This window comes from Electrophorus electricus, chromosome 18 (assembly GCF_041902795.1).
Source record: "Electrophorus electricus isolate QZ-2024a chromosome 18, ASM4190279v1, whole genome shotgun sequence".
Classification (NCBI taxonomy): Eukaryota; Metazoa; Chordata; class Actinopteri; order Gymnotiformes; family Gymnotidae; genus Electrophorus; species Electrophorus electricus.
The window spans coordinates 4,846,539-4,872,332 of record NC_137514.1 but is presented as its reverse complement, the minus strand read 5'-3'; the positions used below and the strand labels follow the sequence as shown (position 1 = coordinate 4,872,332).

The 25,794-nt window shown below is 38.2% G+C and overlaps 1 protein-coding gene across 5 annotated transcripts; it reads left to right on the top strand.

The window, feature by feature from the left end:
* Window positions 1–4,796: 4,796 nt before the first annotated feature.
* Window positions 4,797–25,794, top strand: LOC145651961 (adhesion G protein-coupled receptor E3-like). 5 transcript variants are annotated; one of them, XM_081700809.1, is made up of 19 exons: window positions 4,800–4,987; window positions 8,404–8,465; window positions 8,763–8,813; window positions 11,091–11,258; window positions 11,373–11,735; window positions 11,886–12,092; window positions 12,450–12,523; window positions 12,733–12,810; window positions 13,352–13,538; window positions 13,714–13,833; window positions 14,042–14,220; window positions 14,443–14,601; window positions 18,217–18,423; window positions 18,833–19,065; window positions 19,214–19,280; window positions 20,859–20,950; window positions 23,854–24,016; window positions 24,822–24,917; window positions 25,250–25,794. In XM_081700809.1, the coding sequence occupies exons 2-18, from the start codon at window positions 8,447–8,449 to the stop codon at window positions 24,900–24,902; spliced, it is 2,448 nt and encodes an 815-aa protein (XP_081556935.1). In that variant the 5' UTR covers window positions 4,800–4,987; window positions 8,404–8,446; the 3' UTR covers window positions 24,903–24,917; window positions 25,250–25,794. The 5 variants fall into 5 exon arrangements, with proteins under 5 accessions (XP_081556937.1, XP_081556935.1, XP_081556934.1 ...); XM_081700808.1 differs by having other exon boundaries at window positions 8,431–8,465; window positions 24,822–25,794; XM_081700810.1 differs by having other exon boundaries at window positions 14,485–14,601; window positions 24,822–25,794.

Sequence of the window (25,794 nt, the reverse complement as noted above, 5' to 3'; positions counted from 1 at the left end):
TTCCTTACTGGGATTAGATGGTCTAGATGATTTGTGTCTGTGTGTGTGTTACATTCTGGTTTGCTGCCCTCTGCAGAGTGTACAGAGTCAGACCTGGATATGGTTAAAGATGCAGGAGCCAATATAGTGTGTCTTGGCTACATGTCTCATAGGGAGGGAAAGTCACTATAGACATCAGCTAGAATGATATTTGTCCAAAAACACATTAACCAAAAGCACACTGTGACTGTGGCATTGAGAGGGTGTGTTCCTTGAGCAGCAACTGCACTTAGTTTCCCTTTTATTCCTCTTTCCTTTGTTCCCAGTTGGACTTTGAGCAGTGACTGAAAAGAGCTGCTGTAAAGAGGGGACATTTCAGGATCCGATCCTTCTCCTGAGGGCTAAGTTGCTGAAGCCTGGCCGTGTGCAGGCCTGAACTCCTGCTTTGAGCATATATTATTTATTTATTTTTAATTGTATTAATAAAGATTGGTTCATTTCCAATATTCAGCTATGTTAACCAGTTTCAGCAGCGAATTCGTCTGTGATGTTAACCACTGAGCAGTGAGGGAGCAGCTCATTCCCACCGTGTGTGTGTAGGTGGGCTTCTGTATATAGCACACACTCAAACACACACCCACATAAGGAGTGAGTGCTTGGGACGCTTGCCCTGTACTTCTACTTGGCCTTTTCATTGAGCATTTTGTATGCCAGAAAATTACAAAATGAAATGTTTTTAAGCCTCTTTATTTTCTACCAAAGATATCTCCACACTGCCAAGGAAAACTAACGAACACTCTTAGTAAAAGTTCAACATCTTGAGAGGAAATAGACCAAGAAAAAAAAAAGTTGTTAAAATTACATTGAAGCACACAAGAGTTCCAGAGAAAAAGGAGAGACATTTTTTAGAGAGGCATTACAGCCCTTGTGTGATTTGCATGACTTGCACTATGCAAACTTCTACATTTTAAAGTTCTTGGTATGACAATTGAGGGATGTTGCAATCAAACTGCTACTCGTAGCAGTTTATCGCCATTATTGTGACACAAGTGTGATTCTGTACTTATAAGACACACTTGTTCACATGCATGTTGTTGACTTTTGTGTCTCATGGGGTTTGAGAATATAACCAGGAGTTACAGCTGAAAATACTACAATACCAAAGACGCTTCTACGCTTGGTGAAAGGTAAGGGTGATCTGGACATTATCGCTGCACACTGGCTGCTGTAAAGACAGAAGTTTGTTGCTAGTTCTCTGACCTTCTATTATTCTGTCAATAAAAATGAGGCCAGCATTTATCCATCTTCCTGCTGACGTGTATGAGCTTACAGTGAACCTTGTTGGGAAAAGCAGAGGTTTTTGAAGTATGTTATAGTTGTTCATGGCATGTTAAATTGGTCATCACAACCAAAGACAGTAGCATCATATCAACAGATATTCATTAAAAAATGTGTGTGTATGTGTCTGTGCTTGTGTGCATGTGCAACTAAATGATCATTATGAACACTGAACCAGAGGTGAAGTAGATCTAGGAGTTATGAACAAAAGAGTGACAGTCAAGAACTACAGTCCTTACAGAAAAATGACTTGTGTGCATAAATGTACTCAAAATGGAATCCCAAGAAGAAATGAAAACTAACAAACACTCTTAGTAAAAGTTCAACATCTTGAGAGGAAATGGCTCATTATGCTGACCTGAATTTAATGTTTTCATTTATGCTTATTTAAGGTTAAAATCTGGGGTGAATTTTATTAGGTGAATCAGATGAATTTTAACCATGGTTACAGACAGAAATATCATACATGGTTACAGGCAGTTATCCTGAACAACTGCTGGTAAGATCTCTTTCCATTCATTCATTCATTCATTCATTCATTCATTCATTCATTCAGTAAGTCTGCAACATATTATGTTGTGTGGGTCGTACTGAATGGTGAAATCATAGGTGGCCAGTGCAGAGAGCCCTTGCACTTGTCAGTACATACATGAGAGGATTATTATCATTCCTCAATGTAAACTTTTCACCATAAAGACAGCCATGAAATTGATCCACAACAGCCCATTTCAGTGCAAAAAAACTCTAATTGGTGTATGGGATAATTCTGTCAGGATGCTCCTGACAGAGGACTGCACCTAGGCCCTTTAGGCTTGCATCCACGTGACATATATAGGGTTTTGCTGGGTCAGCACATGCGAGTACTGGTGCATGAGTGAGATAACTGATCACTGTGTGGAAGGCTTAATAAAATGGTAGATGTAGTCAAATGCATAAATAGGATATGAAAATGTTATATAAAAAAACTGGTGTTATACTGTTTGGAATGCACAATGTTCAAGAAATGTCATTTCTTGTCTCATTGGGGTTAACATACACAACAGCTAGAGAACTGTGAACAGTGATTTCAAAATAATATTTACTCCATACACATCTGTGTGTTGGTGGTTTATTCATGAGTAATTACCTACATGGTACGTTTCAGTGTGTCTCTTTCTAAGGGTGCAAATAGTGAGCAGGGCCACTATTGACATGATGGCTGCAACACTCAGAAAAAGAGGAGCATACCATGAAGTATCTGTGAGCACTAAAAGAGTGAAAGACATACAAACTGTGTCCATCACTGAGTATATTCTCCCACATATGACACAAGAGGCTAATTAAAACCCACATTTCCTTCTGGCAAGGGTAAAGTGCTGATTTGTCCATCCTGATCAGGAGAAACCATTACACTCATTGTGGGAAGAGACCTGCCTGCCACTGAGATCTGAGGTTTTGTGCTGGTCCATGTCCTGGGGGTTGTAGGAGCTACATGTAGGACTGAAGCAAAACACACCTTTATATTAAATTGCATGTGAATTGCTTTTTTTTTTTTTTGCTACAGACACACCTCTCATTATGAGTCATACAGATTTTCCTTACAATCCAAAACTTGAAGGTGCACCTTTTAAAATGTGTCTTTTATAACTGTCTCCACTCCACACCAGTAGGTCCCAGACTCTGATTTCTTCAGATTAGTGATGGTCGCAGTGAAGGTTCACTGTTTCACGTCCCTCAGACTGTACCTCCCAGAGAATGGCCTATCTGAATTGATTAATGTGTGGCCAGGTTTTGTACATGGATTCCTGCAGAAATACTTCCTCTAGTTTCTAGCCCATAAGTGACCTCTGATGTCCTAAAACTTGCTGTAGTCAAAACAAGTTCTCTCTCACACAAACACACACACACACACACACGCACACACACACACACACACAATGTACAGTATATAAATACAATTCTTCTCTGACATAGCGCTCTGAGGCCTGAGGTCTGCACTTATTCATTCAAGATGCCGAATCATATATAGGAAAAGTCAACAAGATATAAAGTATGGAATTTAAGATGGATCTGATCCATAGTCCTGTCCTGAATTGTTAATTATACACCCACGAATTGTTAAGTACACATAACTGAATTGTTAGCTATGCCCTCTGGGCTTCTGTAGATCACCTGGTGCTGGTAACACTAAGGACTTGGGTTTGATTCTCTGAGCTTGGAGAGCACCGACTGTCATACTGATAAATATTGTTCTGGCTAAGAGTATCTACCAAATGCTGTAAATATATTGACTGCTTGGTTGAGTCTACCAAACATTACCACTGGCAGTCTTCATACTTTGTGGTTAAAACTCTCCTCACAGAGTTTGCCACAAATATCATGTAGGTCAAAAGCACTGAAAAGAAAATGCATAGACATAACAGTGCATTCGAAATTGAAGAAGCCTTGTAACCTAACATGATTGGTCTACATAATAGGATGTTACACAAGCTAGTGGATAGGGATTAACTAAAGTACTTTTCACTGGTGGAGAGTGACAGGTGTGATCACACATTAGAGGAGTCTACCCCTCTCTTGTCATAACACTGCCTGACTTGCTACAAATGACACCATCCATAATACAAAGTGGTCTTCATTAAAGTATTTAAGTGTATGAGGTAATGAAATAGAGTGCATCTCTATGCATATATCACCTTTTACCTTTATCAGATCAGAGTTAGCCCATCAGACCTGCGGTAGCCCCTCAGATCGGCATTAACCCATATATATATATGTGTGTGTGTGTGTGTGTGTGTGTGTGTGTGTGTGTGTGTGTGTATGTGTGTGTTACCATTGATTTTTACATATAATCAATGGTTTGCACCTTTTAACCTTTCCAGATATCAACATTAACATATTAAATAGGACTAAAGTTTATCTGTATGATATATGTATCACAACCATGCTTTGTTGCCTAACTTGCATGTACCAGTTGCTTGTGAATGCGATGAATTAGACATGTCTGCCCCTATGTGGTAAAGGAATAAACTGCACTGTAGTGGCCAAGAAGTAAAATAAACTCCACCAATACTTGAAAACTTCCACATGCTGCACTACAGGCATTAAAGTAATGGAAACTGAAACTGAAGATGATCATGGGTGGAAGGTTATGGATCAAACTTACCCATTGAGCACTCCCTGCTGGTCTCTCAATGGTCAAGGTGCTGATGATATAATCGTGAATGAAATGTTTTTAAGCCTCTTTATTTTCTACCAAAGATATCTCCACACTGCCAAGAAGAAAGGAAAACTAACGAATACTCTTAGTAAAAGTTCAACATCTTGAGAGGAAATAGACCAAGAAAAAAAAAAAGTTGTTAAAATTACATTGAAACACACAAGAGTTCCAGAGAAAAAGGAGAGACATTTTTTAGACAGGCATTACAGCCCTTGTGTGATTTGCATGACTTGCACTATGCAAATGTCTACATTTTAAAGTTCTTGGTATGACAATTGAGGGATGTTGCAATGAAACTGCTACTCGTAGCAGTTTATCGCCATTATTGTGACACAAGTGTGATTCTGTACTTATAAGACACACTTGTTCACATGCATGTTGTTGACTTTTGTGTCTCATGGGGTTTGAGAATATAACCAGGAGTTACAGCTGAAAATACTACAATACCAAAGACGCTTCTACGCTTGGTGAAAGGTAAGGGTGATCTGGACATTATCGCTGCACACTGGCTGCTGTAAAGACAGAGGTTTGTTGCTAGTTCTCTGACCTTCTATTATTCTGTCAATAAAAATGAGGCCAGCATTTATCCGTCTTCCTGCTGACGTGTATGAGCTTACAGTGAACCTTGTTGGGAAAAGCAGAGGTTTTTGAAGTATGTTATAGTTGTTCATGGCATGTTAAATTGGTCATTACAACCAAAGACAGTAGCATCATATCAACAGATATTCATTAAAAAATTTGTGTGTATGTGTCTGTGCTTGTGTTCATGTGCAACTAAATGATCATTATGAACACTGAACCAGAGGTGAAGTAGATCTAGGAGTTATGAACAAAAGAGTGACAGTCAAGAACTACAGTCCTTACAGAAAAATGACTTGTGTGCATAAATGTACTCAAAATGGAATCCCAAGAAGAAATGAAAACTAACAAACACTGTTAGTAAAAGTTCAACATCTTGAGAGGAAATGGCTCATTATGCTGACCTGAATTTAATGTTTTCATTTATGCTTATTTAAGGTTAAAATCTGGGGTGAATTTTATTAGGTGAATCAGATGAATTTTAACCATGGTTACAGACAGAAATATCATACATGGTTACAGGCAGTTATCCTGAACAACTGCTGGTAAGATCTCTTTCCATTCATTCATTCATTCATTCATTCATTCATTCATTCAGTAAGTCTGCAACATATTATGTTGTGTGGGTCGTACTGAATGGTGAAATCATAGGTGGCCAGTGCAGAGAGCCCTTGCACTTGTCAGTACATACATGAGAGGATTATTATCATTCCTCAATGTAAACTTTTCACCATAAAGACAGCCATGAAATTGATCCACAACAGCCCATTTCAGTGCAAAAAAACTCTAATTGGTGTATGGGATAATTCTGTCAGGATGCTCCTGACAGAGGACTGCACCTAGGCCCTTTAGGCTTGCATCCACGTGACATATATAGGGTTTTGCTGGGTCAGCACATGCGAGTACTGGTGCATGAGTGAGATAACTGATCACTGTGTGGAAGGCTTAATAAAATGGTAGATGTAGTCAAATGCATAAATAGGATATGAAAATGTTATATAAAAAAACTGGTGTTATACTGTTTGGAATGCACAATGTTCAAGAAATGTCATTTCTTGTCTCATTGGGGTTAACATACACAACAGCTAGAGAACTGTGAACAGTGATTTCAAAATAATATTTACTCCATACACATCTGTGTGTTGGTGGTTTATTCATGAGTAATTACCTACATGGTACGTTTCAGTGTGTCTCTTTCTAAGGGTGCAAATAGTGAGCAGGGCCACTATTGACATGATGGCTGCAACACTCAGAAAAAGAGGAGCATACCATGAAGTATCTGTGAGCACTAAAAGAGTGAAAGACATACAAACTGTGTCCATCACTGAGTATATTCTCCCACATATGACACAAGAGGCTAATTAAAACCCACATTTCCTTCTGGCAAGGGTAAAGTGCTGATTTGTCCATCCTGATCAGGAGAAACCATTACACTCATTGTGGGAAGAGACCTGCCGGCCACTGAGATCTGAGGTTTTGTGCTGGTCCATGTCCTGGGGGTTGTAGGAGCTACATGTAGGACTGAAGCAAAACACACCTTTATATTAAATTGCATGTGAATTGCTTTTTTTTTTTTTTTGCTACAGACACACCTCTCATTATGAGTCATACAGATTTTCCTTACAATCCAAAACTTGAAGGTGCACCTTTTAAAATGTGTCTTTTGTAACTGTCTCCACTCCACACCAGTAGGTCCCAGACTCTGATTTCTTCAGATTAGTGATGGTCGCAGTGAAGGTTCACTGTTTCACATCCCTCAGACTGTACCTCCCAGAGAATGGCCTATCTGAATTGATTAATGTGTGGCCAGGCTTTGTACATGGATTCCTGCAGAAATACTTCCTCTAGTTTCTAGCCCATAAGTGACCTCTGATGTCCTAAAACTTGCTGTAGTCAAAACAAGTTCTCTCTCACACAAACACACACACACACACACACACACACACACACGCACACACACACACACACACAATGTACAGTATATAAATACAATTCTTCTCTGACATAGCGCTCTGAGGCCTGAGGTCTGCACTTATTCATTCAAGATGCCGAATCATATATAGGAAAAGTCAACAAGATATAAAGTATGGAATTTAAGATGGATCTGATCCATAGTCCTGTCCTGAATTGTTAATTATACACCCATGAATTGTTAAGTACACATAAATGAATTGTTAGCTATGCCCTCTGGGCTTCTGTAGATCACCTGGTGCTGGTAACACTAAGGACTTGGGTTTGATTCTCTGAGCTTGGAGAGCACCGACTGTCATACTGATAAATATTGTTCTGGCTAAGAGTATCTACCAAATGCTGTAAATATATTGACTGCTTGGTTGAGTCTACCAAACATTACCACTGGCAGTCTTCATACTTTGTGGTTAAAACTCTCCTCACAGAGTTTGCCCCAAATATCATGTAGGTCAAAAGCACTGAAAAGAAAATGCATAGACATAACAGTGCATTCGAAATTGAAGAAGCCTTGTAACCTAACATGATTGGTCTACATAATAGGATGTTACACAAGATAGTGGATAGGGATTAACTAAAGTACTTTTCACTGGTGGAGAGTGACAGGTGTGATCACACATTAGAGGAGTCTACCCCTCTCTTGTCATAACACTGCCTGACTTGCTACAAATGACACCATCCATAATACAAAGTGGTCTTCATTAAAGTATTTAAGTGTATGAGGTAATGAAATAGAGTGCATCTCTATGCATATATCACCTTTTACCTTTATCAGATCAGAGTTAGCCCATCAGACCTGCGGTAGCCCCTCAGATCGGCATTAACCCATATATATATGTGTGTGTGTGTGTGTGTGTGTGTGTGTGTGTGTGTGTGTGTGTGTGTGTGTGTGTGTGTGTGTATGTGTGTGTGTTACCATTGATTTTTACATATAATCAATGGTTTGCACCTTTTAACCTTTCCAGATATCAACATTAACATATTAAATAGGACTAAAGTTTATCTGTATGATATATGTATTACAACCATGCTTTGTTGCCTAACTTGCATGTACCAGTTGCTTGTGAATGCGATGAATTAGACATGTCTGCCCCTATGTGGTAAAGGAATAAACTGCACTGTAGTGGCCAAGAAGTAAAATAAACTCCACCAATACTTGAAAACTTCCACATGCTGCACTACAGGCATTAAAGTAATGGAAACTGAAACTGAAGATGATCATGGGTGGAAGGTTATGGATCAAACTTACCCATTGAGCACTCCCTGCTGGTCTCTCAATGGTCAAGGTGCTGATGATATAATCGTAGGTGTCCTACTGCACTAAGCTCTGTGCTTCTCCACAGTCACTGTCTTCTGTTATTGCTACTCAGACCACAGTGGAGAGAGATGACCTGCTTTCTGACATGTGAGTCCTCTGTGTTGACTATTTTTGGTGGTGGAATAAATGTTTTAAGTCCATAAGAACTTTTCTTAGGAACATATTTAGGTTTATGCTGTTCTGAAGGACACAGGAGGCACAACTAGATGTGTTTTAGGATTAAACCTGTGCTTGATTCTACTTGTCTGTTCTAATTGTTTGTTACTGTAGTTTTATTTTCATGAATATGAGCATCCTGAAATACTAGATGAATTCAGCCAAATGATGATATTTGGATTGTGATGTTTGGATGTATACTCAGTAAACTCTGTCTCTATCCACCAGGGATCACTGCTACTGCAGTATTGTCTACACTTGGCGTAACTGAGATGTACTGTGAGTAAAGCCTAAATCCATACATATACTGGGCAATGAATATGTCAGTGCTATAAATAAATAAATAACTTTTTTCAGTATTTTTTTTTCACAGCATGACCCCCTCCTTCTAGACTCCTCCCCATGTCAGTGTGATATCTTGCTTCTGTTTGTCTACATGGCCACACCCCTTCTTTTTTATTCGATTAGGTGTTACACCTGCTGTGTTTTTAGCTACCACTTTGTGCGCTAGACTGTTTGTTGCATTATGTATGCTGTCAATTATTGTTCTTTGTGTTTGGTTTTGTTTCTGTTTTGTGCACAATAAATGTCTGTGTCTGTGGAAACGTCTCTCGCCTCTGCATTTTGCCTTGCTTCATCTTCATCTCAGATACACAGAACACTGAAGGAAGGCGTAAGCCAAGAAGGGAAGGAAGTGACGTAGCTGCCCCAACCTAGTTTGCATGGAGGAACCCTGGTGGGTATGCTCCCCACCGGCCTGGAAGAGAAGAGTTCCCCTGGCCATTTTGGGGGGGTCTGGCGGTCCAGGGTCCAACTCGGCAGGGTCCTACCTGCTCCCACGGACTACTGGGATGATTACAAGGACTAAGGCAAGTAAGAGAGCTATGAAGACCTTGATAGCCTCAGGATGGAAGCGGAGTCCCACCACTCTGAGGACCTTCCATGTAGGTCAAAGAGGCCTTCCATGAGGATTCTAGTTCCATATCAGATATGGGGTCAGGGACCAACAGCAAGTTCCCAGCATCCAAGGCTCCACCCAGAACATGTTGCTCTAGAGCCTGTGAGCTTCCTCATGTTCCCACAAAAAGGGCTTGGGACACTCCCTCACCTAGTGCATACAGTCCCAGGGCCTGTGTGCCTGTTCGTCAGTCTGGACTGGTGAGATGGAAGCATCGTCAGCCCCTGAACTCAAGGCAGGTACCTCATCAGATATGCTGCCCAGATTATCTGCCAGAAAGACAAAGACGCCGTCACCACCCAAACTGGCGGTGAGCGCCTCCATCTGGATGTGCCAGACCTTGCCTCAACCAGCAACAGGAAGACTTTTGTGTCTGTTCCCCTTCCTGTCAGTGTGCCTGTCTCTGTGCCTGTCCCTGTCCCTGTCATAGTCTTGGTTCCTGCTGTCCTCCCCTCTGTCCTGTCCACGCTAGCCTGTGTCAGTTTGCTCAATCCTCTGACCTCATTTGGCCATTTGGTGTTGGTTTCGGGGCCATGGCCCAATAGGCTGGTGTGCCGGGAGTCGCTCCATCAGGGTTTTAATTAGGATTCAGTGTTTGTCTATTAGGAATGTGCAGGTAAAATGCTGTATAATGTACATTTATATAAATGTTTATATTACCCTATACTTCCTTTAATGCAATTCCTTTGATTGTTTTCTTAATGCAAGTAGATGCATTAAGATGCAATGTAACAATCAGATTGAGGTAGCAAGATAAGGAACTAAATGCTGTAAGCTTATTTTTCTGTAACATAACGCAATGTTTATACAGTTCAGGCAGTGAACGGAAGTGTTGGCCATTTAGTGAGAAAAAGCAACAGACACATTGCAATCACCAAAAGTACTGACATGGCGGTGATCATTAGCTATCCAGTTTTTTATTATAGATGGTAGGAACATTCTTAGCTACTTGATCAATTTCCACAGGTGTGAAATTTAATCAACCATAAACAATCATTTCTAACAAGGACATAGTTATCCAAAGTAGAAATGATCCAAAATTAGAGTGTCAGTGAAGAGCCGGAAGATCAGATTAAAGCTGAACATTCAGAGAGAAGATACATTCAAACCAATGCAGCAAGTTAAGAAATATAATAACATAACATTTGAGGTAGATTTTAAGATATACAAGCATTTTGTTCTTTGTCTCACTATAAGGTAGAATTAATAGTCAAATGTTACATTGCAACATTAGCAAGGTATTAGAATTTCTAAAGGATTTTGTGACCTTGAAATATCCTGTGGAAATCTGAGACACATTTTTTTTTTTTAGCTCATCTATAACTTTAAAACTCATTTAAAACTCAAACACCATAAAATATTGTTACATGAAAAATGAGAGAAATATGTTTTTTGAGCACACAGTGGTTTTACAAATCCAGCATTAAACTGATTTACCCCCATTTAACCTTTTTTAAAAATGGTCTTGAAATCTTTGCTTCATAATTAGTTTTGGATATCAGAGTATTAAAAGTTGGGAATTTAGGTAGACTACAGATTGTTTGTTTGTTATAAACATGCTAAAATGTAATCTGATTTTTTTTTCTATTCACTGTTAGATAATTTCACCATAAATGGTAATGCTAAAGGATCTGCGTGTACACTGCCTTTTATTTACAAAGGAAATACTTACAACACATGTGTGGAATTCAACCACAGCACCTCATGGTGCAGCACGACTAGTGACTATGACAAAGATGAGCAATGGGGAGAATGTGTTTATGAAGGTAATATCTGCCCAGTTTTTGTGAGGATAAATTTAATATTTTATTAGTAGTATTTATAGGGAGGTGCATGTAAATGTTTGTAATCTGACTTCTCTCTAATCTTCTGCTTCTCAGATCCTTGTATCTTTCATAAGCTTCTATCTGACCCTTGGCGCAATATTGGCTTTAACTCTACCTCTTTTGCTGAGTGGCCAATGAATGATCTTAAACTGCAGGAAGGATGGTACCAGGTCTTTGGTATTGGTGGAGACGTTTTAGATGGCACTTGCTCAGCCAATCGTAGTGGTACCAATATGTCCTATTCAATCACATCATGCAAACCATCTCAGAGCTCAAATCAGAACCTATATAACTGCATGTTACTTTGTAGTACTAGTTCTGCATGCTCTCTTACTAGACAAATTGTAAACCGTGCATCCTGTCATGGAGGATTCTTTATCTATTATCTCTTCCCAACTACTGGAATTTTTTCTACAAGTAAGAAGTGGTTTGCAAATACACATTTCAGTTCTGTGGCATATCAAAAATAAGTCACATCTAAACTATTTAAAGTTTAAAATTAAAGCAGGTATGAAGTAGATTGTTTTTTTTTTCTTCTTGTTTTCAACATTTTCCATTCACTTGCAGGTCATTCATTCTGCAGTGCATCTTCCTGTGGTGAGCATGCGCAGTGTAATCATGATGGCAGCTGTGTGTGTGACTCTGGACTGTTAATACCTGATGGATTCCTGCCCAAAGGAGACTCTTATGGCTGTACAGGTGCCCCTCCATCTGTTACAACTGATACAACCTCTGCCATCTTGATGACCACAGCCATCAATTATACTATTTCAGGTTAACACATACTTCTTAATAGTAGGTTCACTGCAGTGGCATTAATATCGGCATGGAAAGGGATACCACATTATTTTCACCTTTGCCTCATTACTGGTTTTGAAATCTGAATATTCTTGAAAAAAAAACTAGCCACTTTATGATGGACATACAAACAACTTACAGGTGTTTCATTTTACAAGTTAAAATGAGTTAAAGTTCTTCCTTCAGAACCATATCTTGCAAAACACACTCTGTATCACTTTAAAATGTTAATGCTAAAAGTATTATAATGACTTATTGAAGTAGATAATGGAATTCAGGGTTATATCGGTACCTTTTGCAATCCTTTTTTCATGATGAACTGTCTTTTCTCAGTTCCAGATATCACAGTGTCTGAGGATTGCCAGTACTGGACTAACACTAAGAACCTCTCTCACCGACAAACACGGGTAATGATCAGAGATTCAGAGAGTAATTAACAGTCTTTGTTAATTAGCAAGCCAGTAAACTGAACCTGGGGATATAATTTGTGGCAAGATTCATACTTCTTCAAATTACCTTTTTACACCTCAGACTTCAATGTACTTTTAACATCGTTAATAATTCTGTGCAAAAATCCAAGTCCTAAGATATTTGTAGAACTTGCTTTTTGTTTTAGGATAATATCATAGCAGAGTGTTATAAGAATCTGTCAAGCCAGATTGATGACTTCAGTACTAAAGAGTTAACAAGGAATGTGAGTATAAAAGCTGAACCTAAAAAATATCTCACCAATAAACTGATAATCACCCACTTCTCCCCATTTTGTTGTGAATCTGAGGCTTCTTGGCATTCTCAATTAAAGTAACTCATCAATAAACTGTTACTCACACACTTCTCACTGTTGTAAGTTAAAGTAGGATCATCAATAATCTCTTATTTAGATGTTTCTCACTGTTATTATTATTATTATTATTATTATTATTGTTGTTAATATTATTATTATTATTATTATTATTATTATTATTAGTAGTAGTAGTAGTAGTAGAAGTAGTAGTAGTAGCATTTATATAACGCCTTTCTCAAACTTAAGGTTATTTTTTAAAAATATTGGTTTTTTATTATTTTTAAAATTTATTTATTTATTTATTTACACAGACACACTCACACACACCTGATGAATGTTGTGAATTAAGGTTGTAACACAGCTGTAAATGATTATCTGAATAGACAGTTCAGTAGCAGGAAAGTGGACAATTTCTTTACATATGTGTAATTTTAGTCTGGTTACTGAGCAGGTCGTGGAGAAAGTTTTGGAAAGGTTCATTCCTACTGCTCATCAACAACTTAGCATTGGAAGCAGTAATCAGGATGAACTAGTCTCCTCTCTGAACACCATGCTGAATACCACAGAGAAACTGGTGTCTGCACTGGTGAAGATCACAGAGACCAGCTATGCTATCAACATCTCCCTCCCAGATATAGGTAACCACACAGATTTATGTGAACTACAAGGGGAGTGGGTGTGGAAGGAAACATAAAGGCATGCGTTGTATTGCTCAGGGTGCAGCATAAAAAACTTTCCATACTGTTTTCACCAGAACTCTGTGCTACTCTGTTTGATGTTAGCTAATGTACCCAACATATGTTTTTCTATCAGAGATACACGTACTTGCAGTTGGACCAAATAGTTTCTTGGGAAAAACATCTGTGATCAACACAGCAGATGCTCAAATGGAAATTGATCTCATTGGGATATCTAAAAGTGAAATGAATAAAGGTACAAGGTCTTTAAATATTTAAAACAAATTGACTTTGATACTAACTACCTAACATATGTATATACCTGTCATATAATTTGGGTACATAATACATAGCTATACTTTAAAACAACAACAACAACAACAACAACAACAACAACAACAACAACAATAATAATAATAATTTAGAGGCAACCCTTTTTACTTTGCTGTTTTTATGTGTTTCAGGACATGCTGCTGTGTCCTTTGTGAGCTACACAAACATACCCAGTATGCTGAACAGAAGCTTCAACAGTGAAACCAACATGGAACAAACGTTAATGTCCACTTTGGTGTCAGCCACACTGCCCAAAACCACTAACAAAACACTCAACAAACCAGTGAACTTCACCCTGAAACACACTCCGGTGAGTTATTCTTTTCAAACTGAATTCTTTGATAATAATGAATAACTGATCTGAATAAATACTTGAAATTTGAGGTGCTGATTTTTGTTTAGAAAGTTACAAAAGAAGAATAAATAGGGTAATTGACTCTTGTAGACGTAAAGCAAAATTTGAGTTGCTGGTTAACAAACTATTTGATATTAATGTATTCTAAGACGTTTTTCTACCTTGTTTCTTGCCTAGATATTAAACCCTGATCATATTCCTTCCTGTGTTTACTGGAAGGAAACTGAATGGGTTGTAGATGGCTGTACACTTATCAAGACCAACAGCAGTCACAGTGTTTGCTCCTGTGATCACCTCTCAACCTTCGCCCTCATCATGCAGATCAACCCAACTCAGGTAAAGGAATGACGGATCACACTTCACAAAAGTGAAATCATTTCAATCATTTCTTAAAGAGCCAAGAGGACAGGAATGGCTGATTGCCCATGCTTTCTTCCATGCTACTCTGTACCTTTCTCTGGTGGTTGAAAGTGGCCTACTCAAGGGTTGTTGAAATTCACAATGCTCATTGGGACATTACATTTTTGATTTTGGCTGTATACTTAAGATGATAGAAAGATATTTTGGTGATTAATTAATTGTGGCTTGTAAAAGGGAGATCTACACTTATAATACCTGCTAGATTTATGACTAGGTGTTTTTAGTTTTAGTTTAGTTTTTAGATCCCTAAAAAGATGTGGACTAAATTTAGGGTGTAATCAGCCAATGAGAAAGCCAAGTATATCTGTGAAATATTTGTGAAATTATGTGTGTGTGTGTGTGTGTGTGTGTGTGTGTGAGTGTGTGTGTTGTAGAATTTGATGGGAGCATATATAGATTGAATAAAATGGGGCCCAGAATTAATCCCTGAGGATTCCAGGTTACAGCTCTCCTGTCAGATTCATAACTCCCAATCCTGACAAAATAATAAATAAGTACTTACTAAATAATACTTTCTAAATAAATCCCAAATAATTGGAGGACAGTTCCTGATAGCCTTATTCAGTTTTCCTGCCAAAAGTACTTTTTGCTCTACAGTGTCAAATGTAGCACCAAGATCTAGTAATACTTACGAGCCAGTATAGGGGCTTTTATAATTTAGTACCTTAATTAGGGCAGTCTCTTTGCTATGGTGTGGGCAGAAACCTGATTGGAAATTGTGAAGATGACAAATTACATTTAAAAATTTGTTTAGTTGATTATACACTACTTTCTCTATTATGTCACTTATAAAAGAAAGATCTGAGACAGTGCTATAGTTGTTAAGTAATGAAACATCAAGAGTTTTCATTTTCAACAGTAGCCTAATTGCATCGGTTTTCAGTCATTTATGGAATATGGCTGAATAGGCATAATACATTAACTTGTTGAAGCAGATCAGCAGTTACAGATTTAAATTTGTTTTTGATAAAGTCATTTATTAGTATCAAGACAATATGCAGATGGTTTAAGATGGTTTAAGTATTTTAAGGTCATTTATATTAATAACTGGTTTGTTCTGGGGTGGCATTGCATTGTCTCATTATTTGACGGTGAGGTATTGATCGTATAATCACAGTATAATCACAAATTCATTACTGGAGAGGAGATATGTGATTATCTGCTTTAGGGCATTGTTAGCTTTTCTTCCATGACAAACAGAATGTGGGTATTTTTCATGTTTCCATCAACTTAGAGAGAAGAAACTGTCTAGCTCCACCTAACACAAGATTAAAGTAGAAAGGTTTTGTTTATAGGTGTTGTAGTTGATTAAAGTAGAAAGGCTTTGTATATAGGTGTTGTAATTGATTGTTTGTTGTTTCTCCACTTATACCCAGCTGTTCTGTACTCTCTTTATCATGACGTTTCTCCTTGGAGCTTTCTGTTTAACCTTAGTCATTGTAGGTTTTAACAGGGCAAAAGCATCCATGACAATTAAAATGTTCAAGTTGAAGTGATCTAGGAGACATCAGTGGAGTCTGATCTTGTGGATGGTGACACAGCTGTAGTCTTTATGAATTTATCACATGTACTCTCATTTATGTACATTTTTTGAAACAAAGCATAGCTGGACTAAGGATCTAGAAAGATCAGTATGTCAAAGAAAACACAAAAAATTCCAAATCCTTAACAATAATGTAAGAAATGTTGATAAACTTAGAAATGAGTAAATCTAGAATCTGGTTCTGCAGGTCACCAATATGCAATATGAACATTTCAAATAAAATAGAAAGTTCTTTGGTGTTATGTGGACTTTAAAATCATCACTTATGATAAAACTTGTCAGTCACAGGAAATGTTACAGTATTTCAAAAAAGTCATCGATGAACTTTGCACAATATTTTGAAGATCTGCAAATTATTAAAAGAAGGATTCTATAAGCATGTTTTCAACATAAAATGCAAGTATTGAAAAGACCCTGACCCTGTTCATCCCCAAGACATAATACCCTAACCCTGAGCCTGTTCATCACCAAGACATAATACCCTAACCCTGAGCCTGTTCATCACCAAGACATAATACCCTAACCCTGACCCTGTTCATCTCTAATACATAATACCCTAACCCTGAGCCTGTTCATCACCAAGACATAATACCCTAACCCTGAGCCTGTTCATCACCAAGACATAATACCCTAACCCTGACCCTGTTCATCTCTAATACATAATACCCTAACCCTGACCCTGTTCATCACCAAGACATAATACCCTAACCCTGACCCTGTTCATCACCAAGACATAATACCCTAATCCTGACCCTGTTCATCACCAAGACATAATACCCTAATCCTGACCCTGTTCATCACCAAGACATAATACCCTAACCCTGACCCTGTTCATCTCTAATACATAATACCCTAACCCTGACCCTGTTCATCACCAAGACATAATACTCTAATCCTGACCCTGTTCATCACCAAGACATAATACCCTAATCCTGACCCTGTTGATCACCAAGACATAATACTCTAATCCTGACCCTGTTCATCACCAAGACATAATACCCTAACCCTGACCCTGTTCATCCCCAAGACATAATACCCTAACCCTGAGCCTGTTCATCACCAAGACATAATACCCTAACCCTGACCCTGTTCATCTCTAATACATAATACCCTAACCCTGACCCTGTTCATCACCAAGACATAATACTCTAATCCTGACCCTGTTCATCACCAAGACATAATACCCTAATCCTGACCCTGTTCATCACCAAGATATTATACCCTAACCCTGACCCTGTTCATCACCAAGACATAATACCCTAACCCTGACCCTGTTCATCACAAAGATGTAATACCCTAACCCTGACCCTGTTCATCACCAAGACATAACACCCTAACCCTGACCCTGTTCATCACCAAGACATAATACCCTAACCCTGACCCTGTTCATCACCAAGACATAATACCCTAATCCTGACCCTGTTCATCACCAAGACATAATACCCTAATCCTGACCCTGTTCATCACCAAGACATAATACCCTAACCCTGAGCCTGTTCTTCACCAAGACATAATGCCCTAACCCTGACCCTGTTCATTGAGAGCAGATACAGTACTGCCTTCTGCTAACCTCTTTTCAGAAAGGCACATTAAAATTATTTTATATGAGTTTATACGGTCCTTTACTAGAAACGATTTGCTAGCCAAAGACCTGGTTGTCTCTGGTTGGAAGTGACATATTTATACTGTTAATGAATGTCATGAACGTCATGCCACAGATATCAGACTAGCAGAATGTCAGGCCGTAGTCTGCACCCTTACACTAGTATTTGATGATTGTCATTGTTCAGACACATATCATGGACACAATGTATATCAAGTTATGAAACTCCTAGCATTTCTACCTAGGTCCCCTATTCCTCTATAATGAGCAAGAAGTGCCATGTTGATTGCAGTGTCAACATTTTAAAACAGACAATATTTAAGAAATTTGATGGATTGCTGTTTTTCTGTTGTTGTTGTTGTTGTTTTGTTTCATTTCTTTTTAGAGTGATCAACTCATAGTGCTGCTAAATACGACATTTGTAGCAGTAGGGCTGGTGTTCCTGAGCTTGGCTCTGTTGACCTTTGCCATTTTCCGTGGGAACCCGAGAGTGACAAACCCTGCTCTGATCAACCTGTGTATAAGCCTACTGCTGGCTCACCTCCTCTTCCTGCTCACACAACACTTCCTGCAGTACATACAACCCAAACAGGTGAGCACAATTATCCACATAGACTGTAAAATATTATTTATGTTTCAGATTTTAAAAAACAAGTAACCCAGCAACCTTACAGTTTTTGAGTAATTGTACCTCAAAAAGTTAACAGACCAATAATTTAGATATAAATTATGTTCACTTTCTACTTTAAGTTTACTTAATTTTTGGTAGCCTGATTACTTTCTTTTTTGAGTTTAGAGTTTCATAATGTGATTTCAACAGTTTACATAACAATGTGATATATATATATATATATATATATATATATATATATATATATATATATATATATATATATATATATATATATATAGATAAACTGGAAACACAAATTATAATAGCATTGTTTTGTAATTATTTCTCTCTCTCTCTCTCTCTCTCTCTCTCTCTCTCTCTCTCTCAGCTGGTGTGTGCACTGTTGGCAGGTGTTCTGCACTTCCTCTTTCTCTCTGCGTTTGTGTGGATGTTCATTGAGGCTGTGCTTCTCTTTATCACTGTAAAGAGCCTATCAAAGATCAGATCAAAGCAGAAGGAGGCACTTATAATGAGGTGTTTGATTGTGATTGGATATGGGAGTTCTTTGATTGTGGTGGGCATGTCTGCAGCACTGGGGCCTAATGGATATGGAAGTGACAAGTGAGTGTGGAGAGCATTTGGAGGAAGTTTAATCAGGTTGAGGAGGAGAGAGTTAAATATGGTACCTTTATCTAGTCAGGTCTACTGATGTGTTTTCATAGTAAGAACATCAGACAGCTGTTTCTGTTGTCTGTTCTTTCCTCTGTAGATGCTGGCTTAAGGAGGACAGGGGTTTCATCTGGAGTTTCCTGGGTCCAGTTTATTTCATTCTTGCAGTAAGTGCTGATGAACTGATTCCACAATGGCCTTTAAATGATGGAGCATTTATTATGCTTTCTGAAGCCTCTCCCCCTCCCTGATAACCTTATTATTCACAGTCCCTCAAGATCTAAGTATTAACTAGATTAGGGTTTGGTACATGTGCCAAAGTAGTGGTTAATTATTTAGTTTGATAAAATGATAGCAAGTACTACATCTAAATGTATTTCATGGACATGCTTTGCAGCTTTAAGCTTTTAACCCCACACAGTCCAGGGGACATTGCAGACGATCAAGATGCTCATTCCACCTGAAAACAAAAACGAGTAATCTGTCTGCCTTAAGATTTTGAAATGCAATTCGAACTTTAATTATAAAACAGAATATAAAACATATCATTTTGTTAACCTAGTATTGAAGGCACAGTTAACTCCAAAATACAAGGCAACCAGGTACCTACTTTTTCAAGCTAAAACCAATCTTTTGGTTTACAATCAGGAACCTTTTCAGGTCAACATTCCCTGAATATGTATCACATGTTTCTAATTTTCACCTCACCCTTAAATACTGTTTACTTCCTGTAATGAGTCCCATAGGAACAGGCGAGAGGTACAGGGGTGCGGTTTATTAAATGAGGAAAAACACAATCACTGAGGGCAAAATGAACAGGGGCAAGGGGAACACGTAGAGGTAGAACAACACATGAACCAGACAAATGGAAAAGCAAGAGTGACGACAATGTAGCGAGTGGAATTTAAACACCACAGAACAAAGCAGACTTCCCAACATAACCAACCACCTGGGAGCCAAAAATACAGGGCTTCAATAATCAGGACCACTAGGCACTAAACAGACTCAGGTGAACGTGAGAACTGGGAGAACCAAAACAAGGACTGGAATCAAGGAACAGATGAGAGGCGGAGAAAGTGAAACTAAGGAGCGGAACGAGGGAGTACAGGAAAAGAGACGACAGGGAAACCCTGACAACAGGGACACCAGGAGGGTGGCCATTCGTGACACTTCCATTCCTTCATAGTGCGGTATTGCCACTGAGCATACTGGGTGGTTTGTCCCAGTTTGCCCTTTTGACTTTTTCAATGTCTTTTTTGCTCAATGGCTTTTCAACTATTTTTTTTTCTCTCTGGATGTCCCCTTGGTTTGTGATTTATCTTGTGCCAGTCCTGACTTCCCATTGGGCTTTGACTATGTGTTTGATTTGACCAATTATCAGTAAAGTTCTACTGACTGATCTTAGCCACAAGCAACTGGCTACTTCTACCATTTTACACAAATTTGAATTGAATCTATTTTGCATTTTCTGTACAATAAAACTATTGAAAATATTTATTTTATTGTAATATTTATTTTAAATAAATCTAAATTCAAAGCTAGCATTGTTCTAAAATTTTGTGATCATCAACTAAACTAGGGATGAACAGTTTTAACCAATACTTTGTACTTACTTTCGCTTTGCCTGAATTAAATAGTCAGTAGCTACTCTTGAATACTGGAGAAAATAATCCTTTTGGTTTGATTAGTGTGATTTGGTTACACTTCTGTAGTATTAACTCAGTAATGTTTCATTGCAATTACAGTGCAACACGATCCTGTTCAGCTTAATCATCTTCAGTATCATGGTCGCTCTGACACGCCTGAACAGTGACGTTTCCCAGATTAAACAGATGAGGTAACAAACCACACATTATTTTGAAGCACATTATATTGTGTATCAAAAATGCATAATTTTATGAATTATTGGAAGGGGGCACTGCCCTATACACATAGGGAAAAACTAATCTAACTAATATCTAATAACTAATACCTGTGAAAAACCGAAGATTTATTAACATCAGTCTCATTTCTCAATTAGTTCATATTTTGTGCAGTGACCAAATACCACTGATTCAAATATACTTGCCAAGTATATTTGATGAAAAAATGTGAAGTTTATTGATTAATGAATAAACAAATTATTGATGTTGTGAGACAGGTGTTATAGGCTACTATAGCAGACTCGGGTGTACAGAATCTCTAATGAATGACAGCTGTGGGATAAATGAAAGGGGAATGAAGAGATAAAGGAAATAAATCAAATACTACTACTAATAATAATAATAAAGAAAACAATAAAAGGAAAGAACACAAATCATAGAGGTAGAACTTTAGTGTAAGCCAGAGAACTGATTAGCTATGGTGCTAACTAAGATAAGACTATCCTACCCAAAGAGCAAACAAATCTAACTACTGGAAGGTTGCCTGAAAGGGAGGATGTCACGCACTGCTCCTTCCCCATAATACAGGTTGTCACGTGGCACGGTCCGCCGCGTGCGGGGAATCCACAGGTGTATTGTTTATCTGTTTAGTAACCGCACCCCCCTGAAATTGCACACATGTGCACAGGCTTTGTCAAGCGTTGCTGGGTCTATTTAAACCCATGTCCACATGAACTTTGTTTGTTGGTCATTGTCGCTACGTAAGTCGTTTAACGTCAACATCCGTCATTGTAACTATTTGCGATAGCCGTAACGTCTGTGTTTGTGTGATCACCTTTGTTAGTGTGTACTTTGCTAAATGTAAAACCGTGTAATCATGTTCACTGTCAATTTTTGTAAGTGGCTGTCGTGTAGTGTGTGTTTCATGTTAATAAATGTCCCACATGATCGAGGAGGTCTGTGCGTCCTGCCCCGCGCACTGCGGCACTCGGGCCAGCAGCGTTACAGAGGAGATTCCTGTTATTATATGGACTAATGAGGGGAGGAAATATTAACCTGGACAGAAATATCGCAGGGTAGTGCAACGTGCTAAACACCTTGAGATAGCATATTAATGGAAAATACAGATATAAGAGCACAGAAGAGAAAGATAGAGAAAGATAGAAAGCATGATTATTACAAACATATTGTACTGTCCTAGTATAATTCATTTAAACAAGCTTCCTATGTCTATTATACTTGAGATGTGGAAGTAATCACTAAGTAACACACGTATAAAGGGTAGTATGCAAACAATAGAATTAAAGGGTTTAGGAATGGATATAATAATTTCATGAAGTTAGCAAATTTAGTGAGAGCGGGTTTCATAACAGTTCGGCGATGATAGCTAGTTCGATCTCACTCAGAATTGAGGTTGTACTGAGAATGTTATGTATATCACAATGCATTGTTGGCCATACATGGTTAATAAGTCCAGATGGGGCAGTCTGTTATAGTCACTGAGAGGCACTATGGATCCATTGTCTTTACAGTCAGTATCAACTATAAAATCTTGTTGTACTCATGGAAATTCAATGACGTTATTATCCATTTATAAATCTGGTCTCGTTGCCATGCTTGCGAGAAAAACTTTCGTATGGGAAAGGTCAAATTCCAAATTCCAATTTTCCTGATCTATGCATTCTGGATTGTGAAGAAATCCTTAAATTCCCAGCAGAGTATTTATGTTCTATCAGTGCCTCAGCCCAGATCTTGGGTCATTAAGTTTTGGGCCACGTGTCCATGCAGAGTAATAAACATTCCTTACAAAGTCGCTTTGAAGACCTGACAAGGCAGTGGAGTGCCCTTTTTAGTAGAGCCAAAAGAGTTCTGGTCAGAGTGGGTTGTGCCAGGGTTGAAAGTCCGGTCAGGCAGTAAAGCAGGGACTAGCATTCCAAAGCATCTTGACCTTCTGTGAGGGGTGTTGGGGTTACCTTAGGTTTAACTGCAGGAGCAAGAGCTGCAGCTCCTACTACATCTCCCCCACTCAGTATGATGGTCAAGACCAAGAAGGCTGCAGGTAGAGGAAGACAGCACATTATATTGTAACATTTGGATATCATATAGTTCATATTTAGAATAAAACAATCAGTAACATTTGACATAGTCACTGTTACAATTACAGTGTAACAATACCATTAATTACAGTATGGCATATTGAGTAGCAATAGTGTAACAATCCCAGCACGTACAGAGATGGAGTTGCTTTTTGTCAGCTGATTGCAGCTTTATTAGAGAAAAAGTGAATTGCACAGACATAATTTAAAGTGAAAGCCAGGGATAAAATCCAGAAATCAGTCAATGAAACAAACAAAACAGATGGAGAACAGGCAAAGAGAGCAATCCAAAAACTGGCAGAGATCCAACAAACCAGAGAAACAAACACTATGACAAATGGCTCCGCGATGTAACATGAGTAAACGAGACTGCACAAAGACAAAATGACCACATGAGGGTTATATACAGAGAGTAACTAGGACAAACAAGACACATGTAATAAAAATAATGTGGAGATACTAACCGGGGGTGGAACCCACAGAAACCAAAACAAGGAAGCACAAGGAAACAAAACCAATAACTAAACAGAGGAGGGAGGGGCGAATGTGACAAATAGTTTGATATTCTGTATATACTCTGTGCTTACGCTGTGCAGACTGATACTTGTTTTCATTATGTATCAGGGGTCTTTTTATACATTTTACTATGTTAATGACACTATAATTAATAGTTAATAGTTTAGTTACTCTGTAGTAGAGGATATTTTAGTAATGGATAAAATTATAAGCTAATAATTGCTCTCTCTCTCTCTCTTTCTTTCTCTATGTCTCTCTGTCTTTAGGACCATTGCATTTAAAACCATAGCCCAGTGTATCATCCTGGGATGTCCCTGGATCCTGGGGCCATTCACAAGCAGCAGTAAGGTGGTGGAGATCCTCTTCCTGGTCCTCAACTCCCAGCAGGGCACCTTCATCTTCCTGGTCCACTGTGTCCTCAACCAAGAGGTCAGTCATCACCTGCTGTGTTTAAGAGACTTGGCTGTCTCACTTACAAATCTGTCACGTGTCACTACAATGCAGCATCCATTTCTTACTTACTCAGAGCTGATTTGATGTCTAGCAGTGGGGAAACCATACACAACTGAATATTCCAGAGAACTGTTCACTTTTTAACGGAGCAAGGAAAAAGACCACAGGAGTTTGTGAGGGGATAGTATTTATTTTTGCCCAGATTATCCTAGTTACAGCTCTGCACCGAATGGAAACATTACTTATCAAATTTGTAGCATCTTTTTAATTCACATCAAGTTCAGTTTATTTAAACTTTATGTTAAGCCAAAGAGTTGCATTCTACTAGATTTATTACCATTTTTCTGGACATGCCACCTAAAATTCCAGGACATTGTAGCCTGCACTCTTTTTTTGTCATTTTCATCCCTCTTTCCTATGAAAATTAAATGTATTACCTCTCATATTTTCTCACAAAAATATGTGTTGACTTCCTCAGTCCATGCCATTCAATCTGTGCTGGTATCCTCCTCTTTTCATGCTGTTGACATACCTTTTCACCAAATTACTTAGACTTATAACACTGTGAAGCAAAAACCTGTCTCTTATATGCTAAATTAGTTTGTCTTAATATTTTGCTTACTTGTAAATCAGTCCAGTGAATACAGAGGGAGGGCTAAAATTTCATCTGATTTCAGATTATGAGTGGCATATATTTGTCAGTCTACTGATAAAACCAGTCTAGTGATGCAACGTAACATGTTGAATGATGTTGCCTGCTCCCTGTCTCATCTATTTCCAGGTCAGACAACAGTACAAGAAGTTGATTGGTGTTTTGTTTATCCCCAGTGAAAGCACCATAACAGAAGTCCAGATGACATGATTACATAATTTGTCTGTGGGTCTTACAAATTCTGTCAGCATTTTATTACATTTTATTATGTGACTGAGAACAAATTCTCATTTAGTCTCCATACACTCAAATTCTCATTTACTCTCCATACAATCAAGCTGTTACATGAAGCATTGAACAGGGAACCTGTGAAACAATATACAGCTTTTGGACATTTTCAAATATTGAAAATAAAATGTTTCACATTAGAAGCAAAAAGTTAAATAATAGTTTAAATAACCTAGATGCTTTTACCCAGAGGACCAATGTAATGTGATTCCCCACTCTGCTATAGGTCTAATATTTCTAAAGTCTGCAATGTTCTCTTATTCTTATAGAAACTTCTTCCACTAGTGTGTCGAGGTGATGGGATTAGTGCAGCACTCTCTTCTCTGTCTTATCCCAAAAGGTCTATTAGCAGTGTACAGCAGGAAGCTAGCAGAATCCTCTCACACTCCCACCAGGATGAGAGTGATCGCAATCTTTTTTTTTAAGTGTGTGTGAAAAGTAATTTTATTGTCTTTGTACAAAATATACATGGTCCCTCCCTGGTATTGTGGTGGATCTGGATATTTTACAGTTTTGATAGTATACAATAGATTATGTGAATAAAGTAAAGCTATACAAGCACATATGTAATTGACACACAACTAAGGTAAGGAGGTATCATCTGTGCATCAGTAAAGCTTCAAAAAGAGTTTTGTAAAGATTTTACAGTGATCATGATCTTCAAAATCTGTTTGCTATCTTTTGTTTAATTGTCTTCATGATCTTGTATGTATATACAAAATATATAATGAGCACTTTCTAGCAAACTTGCCTCTTGCTCCCTCTGTGCTGCCAGCGTCACACTTTACTTAAAGTAGTGAAATAAAATGTATTA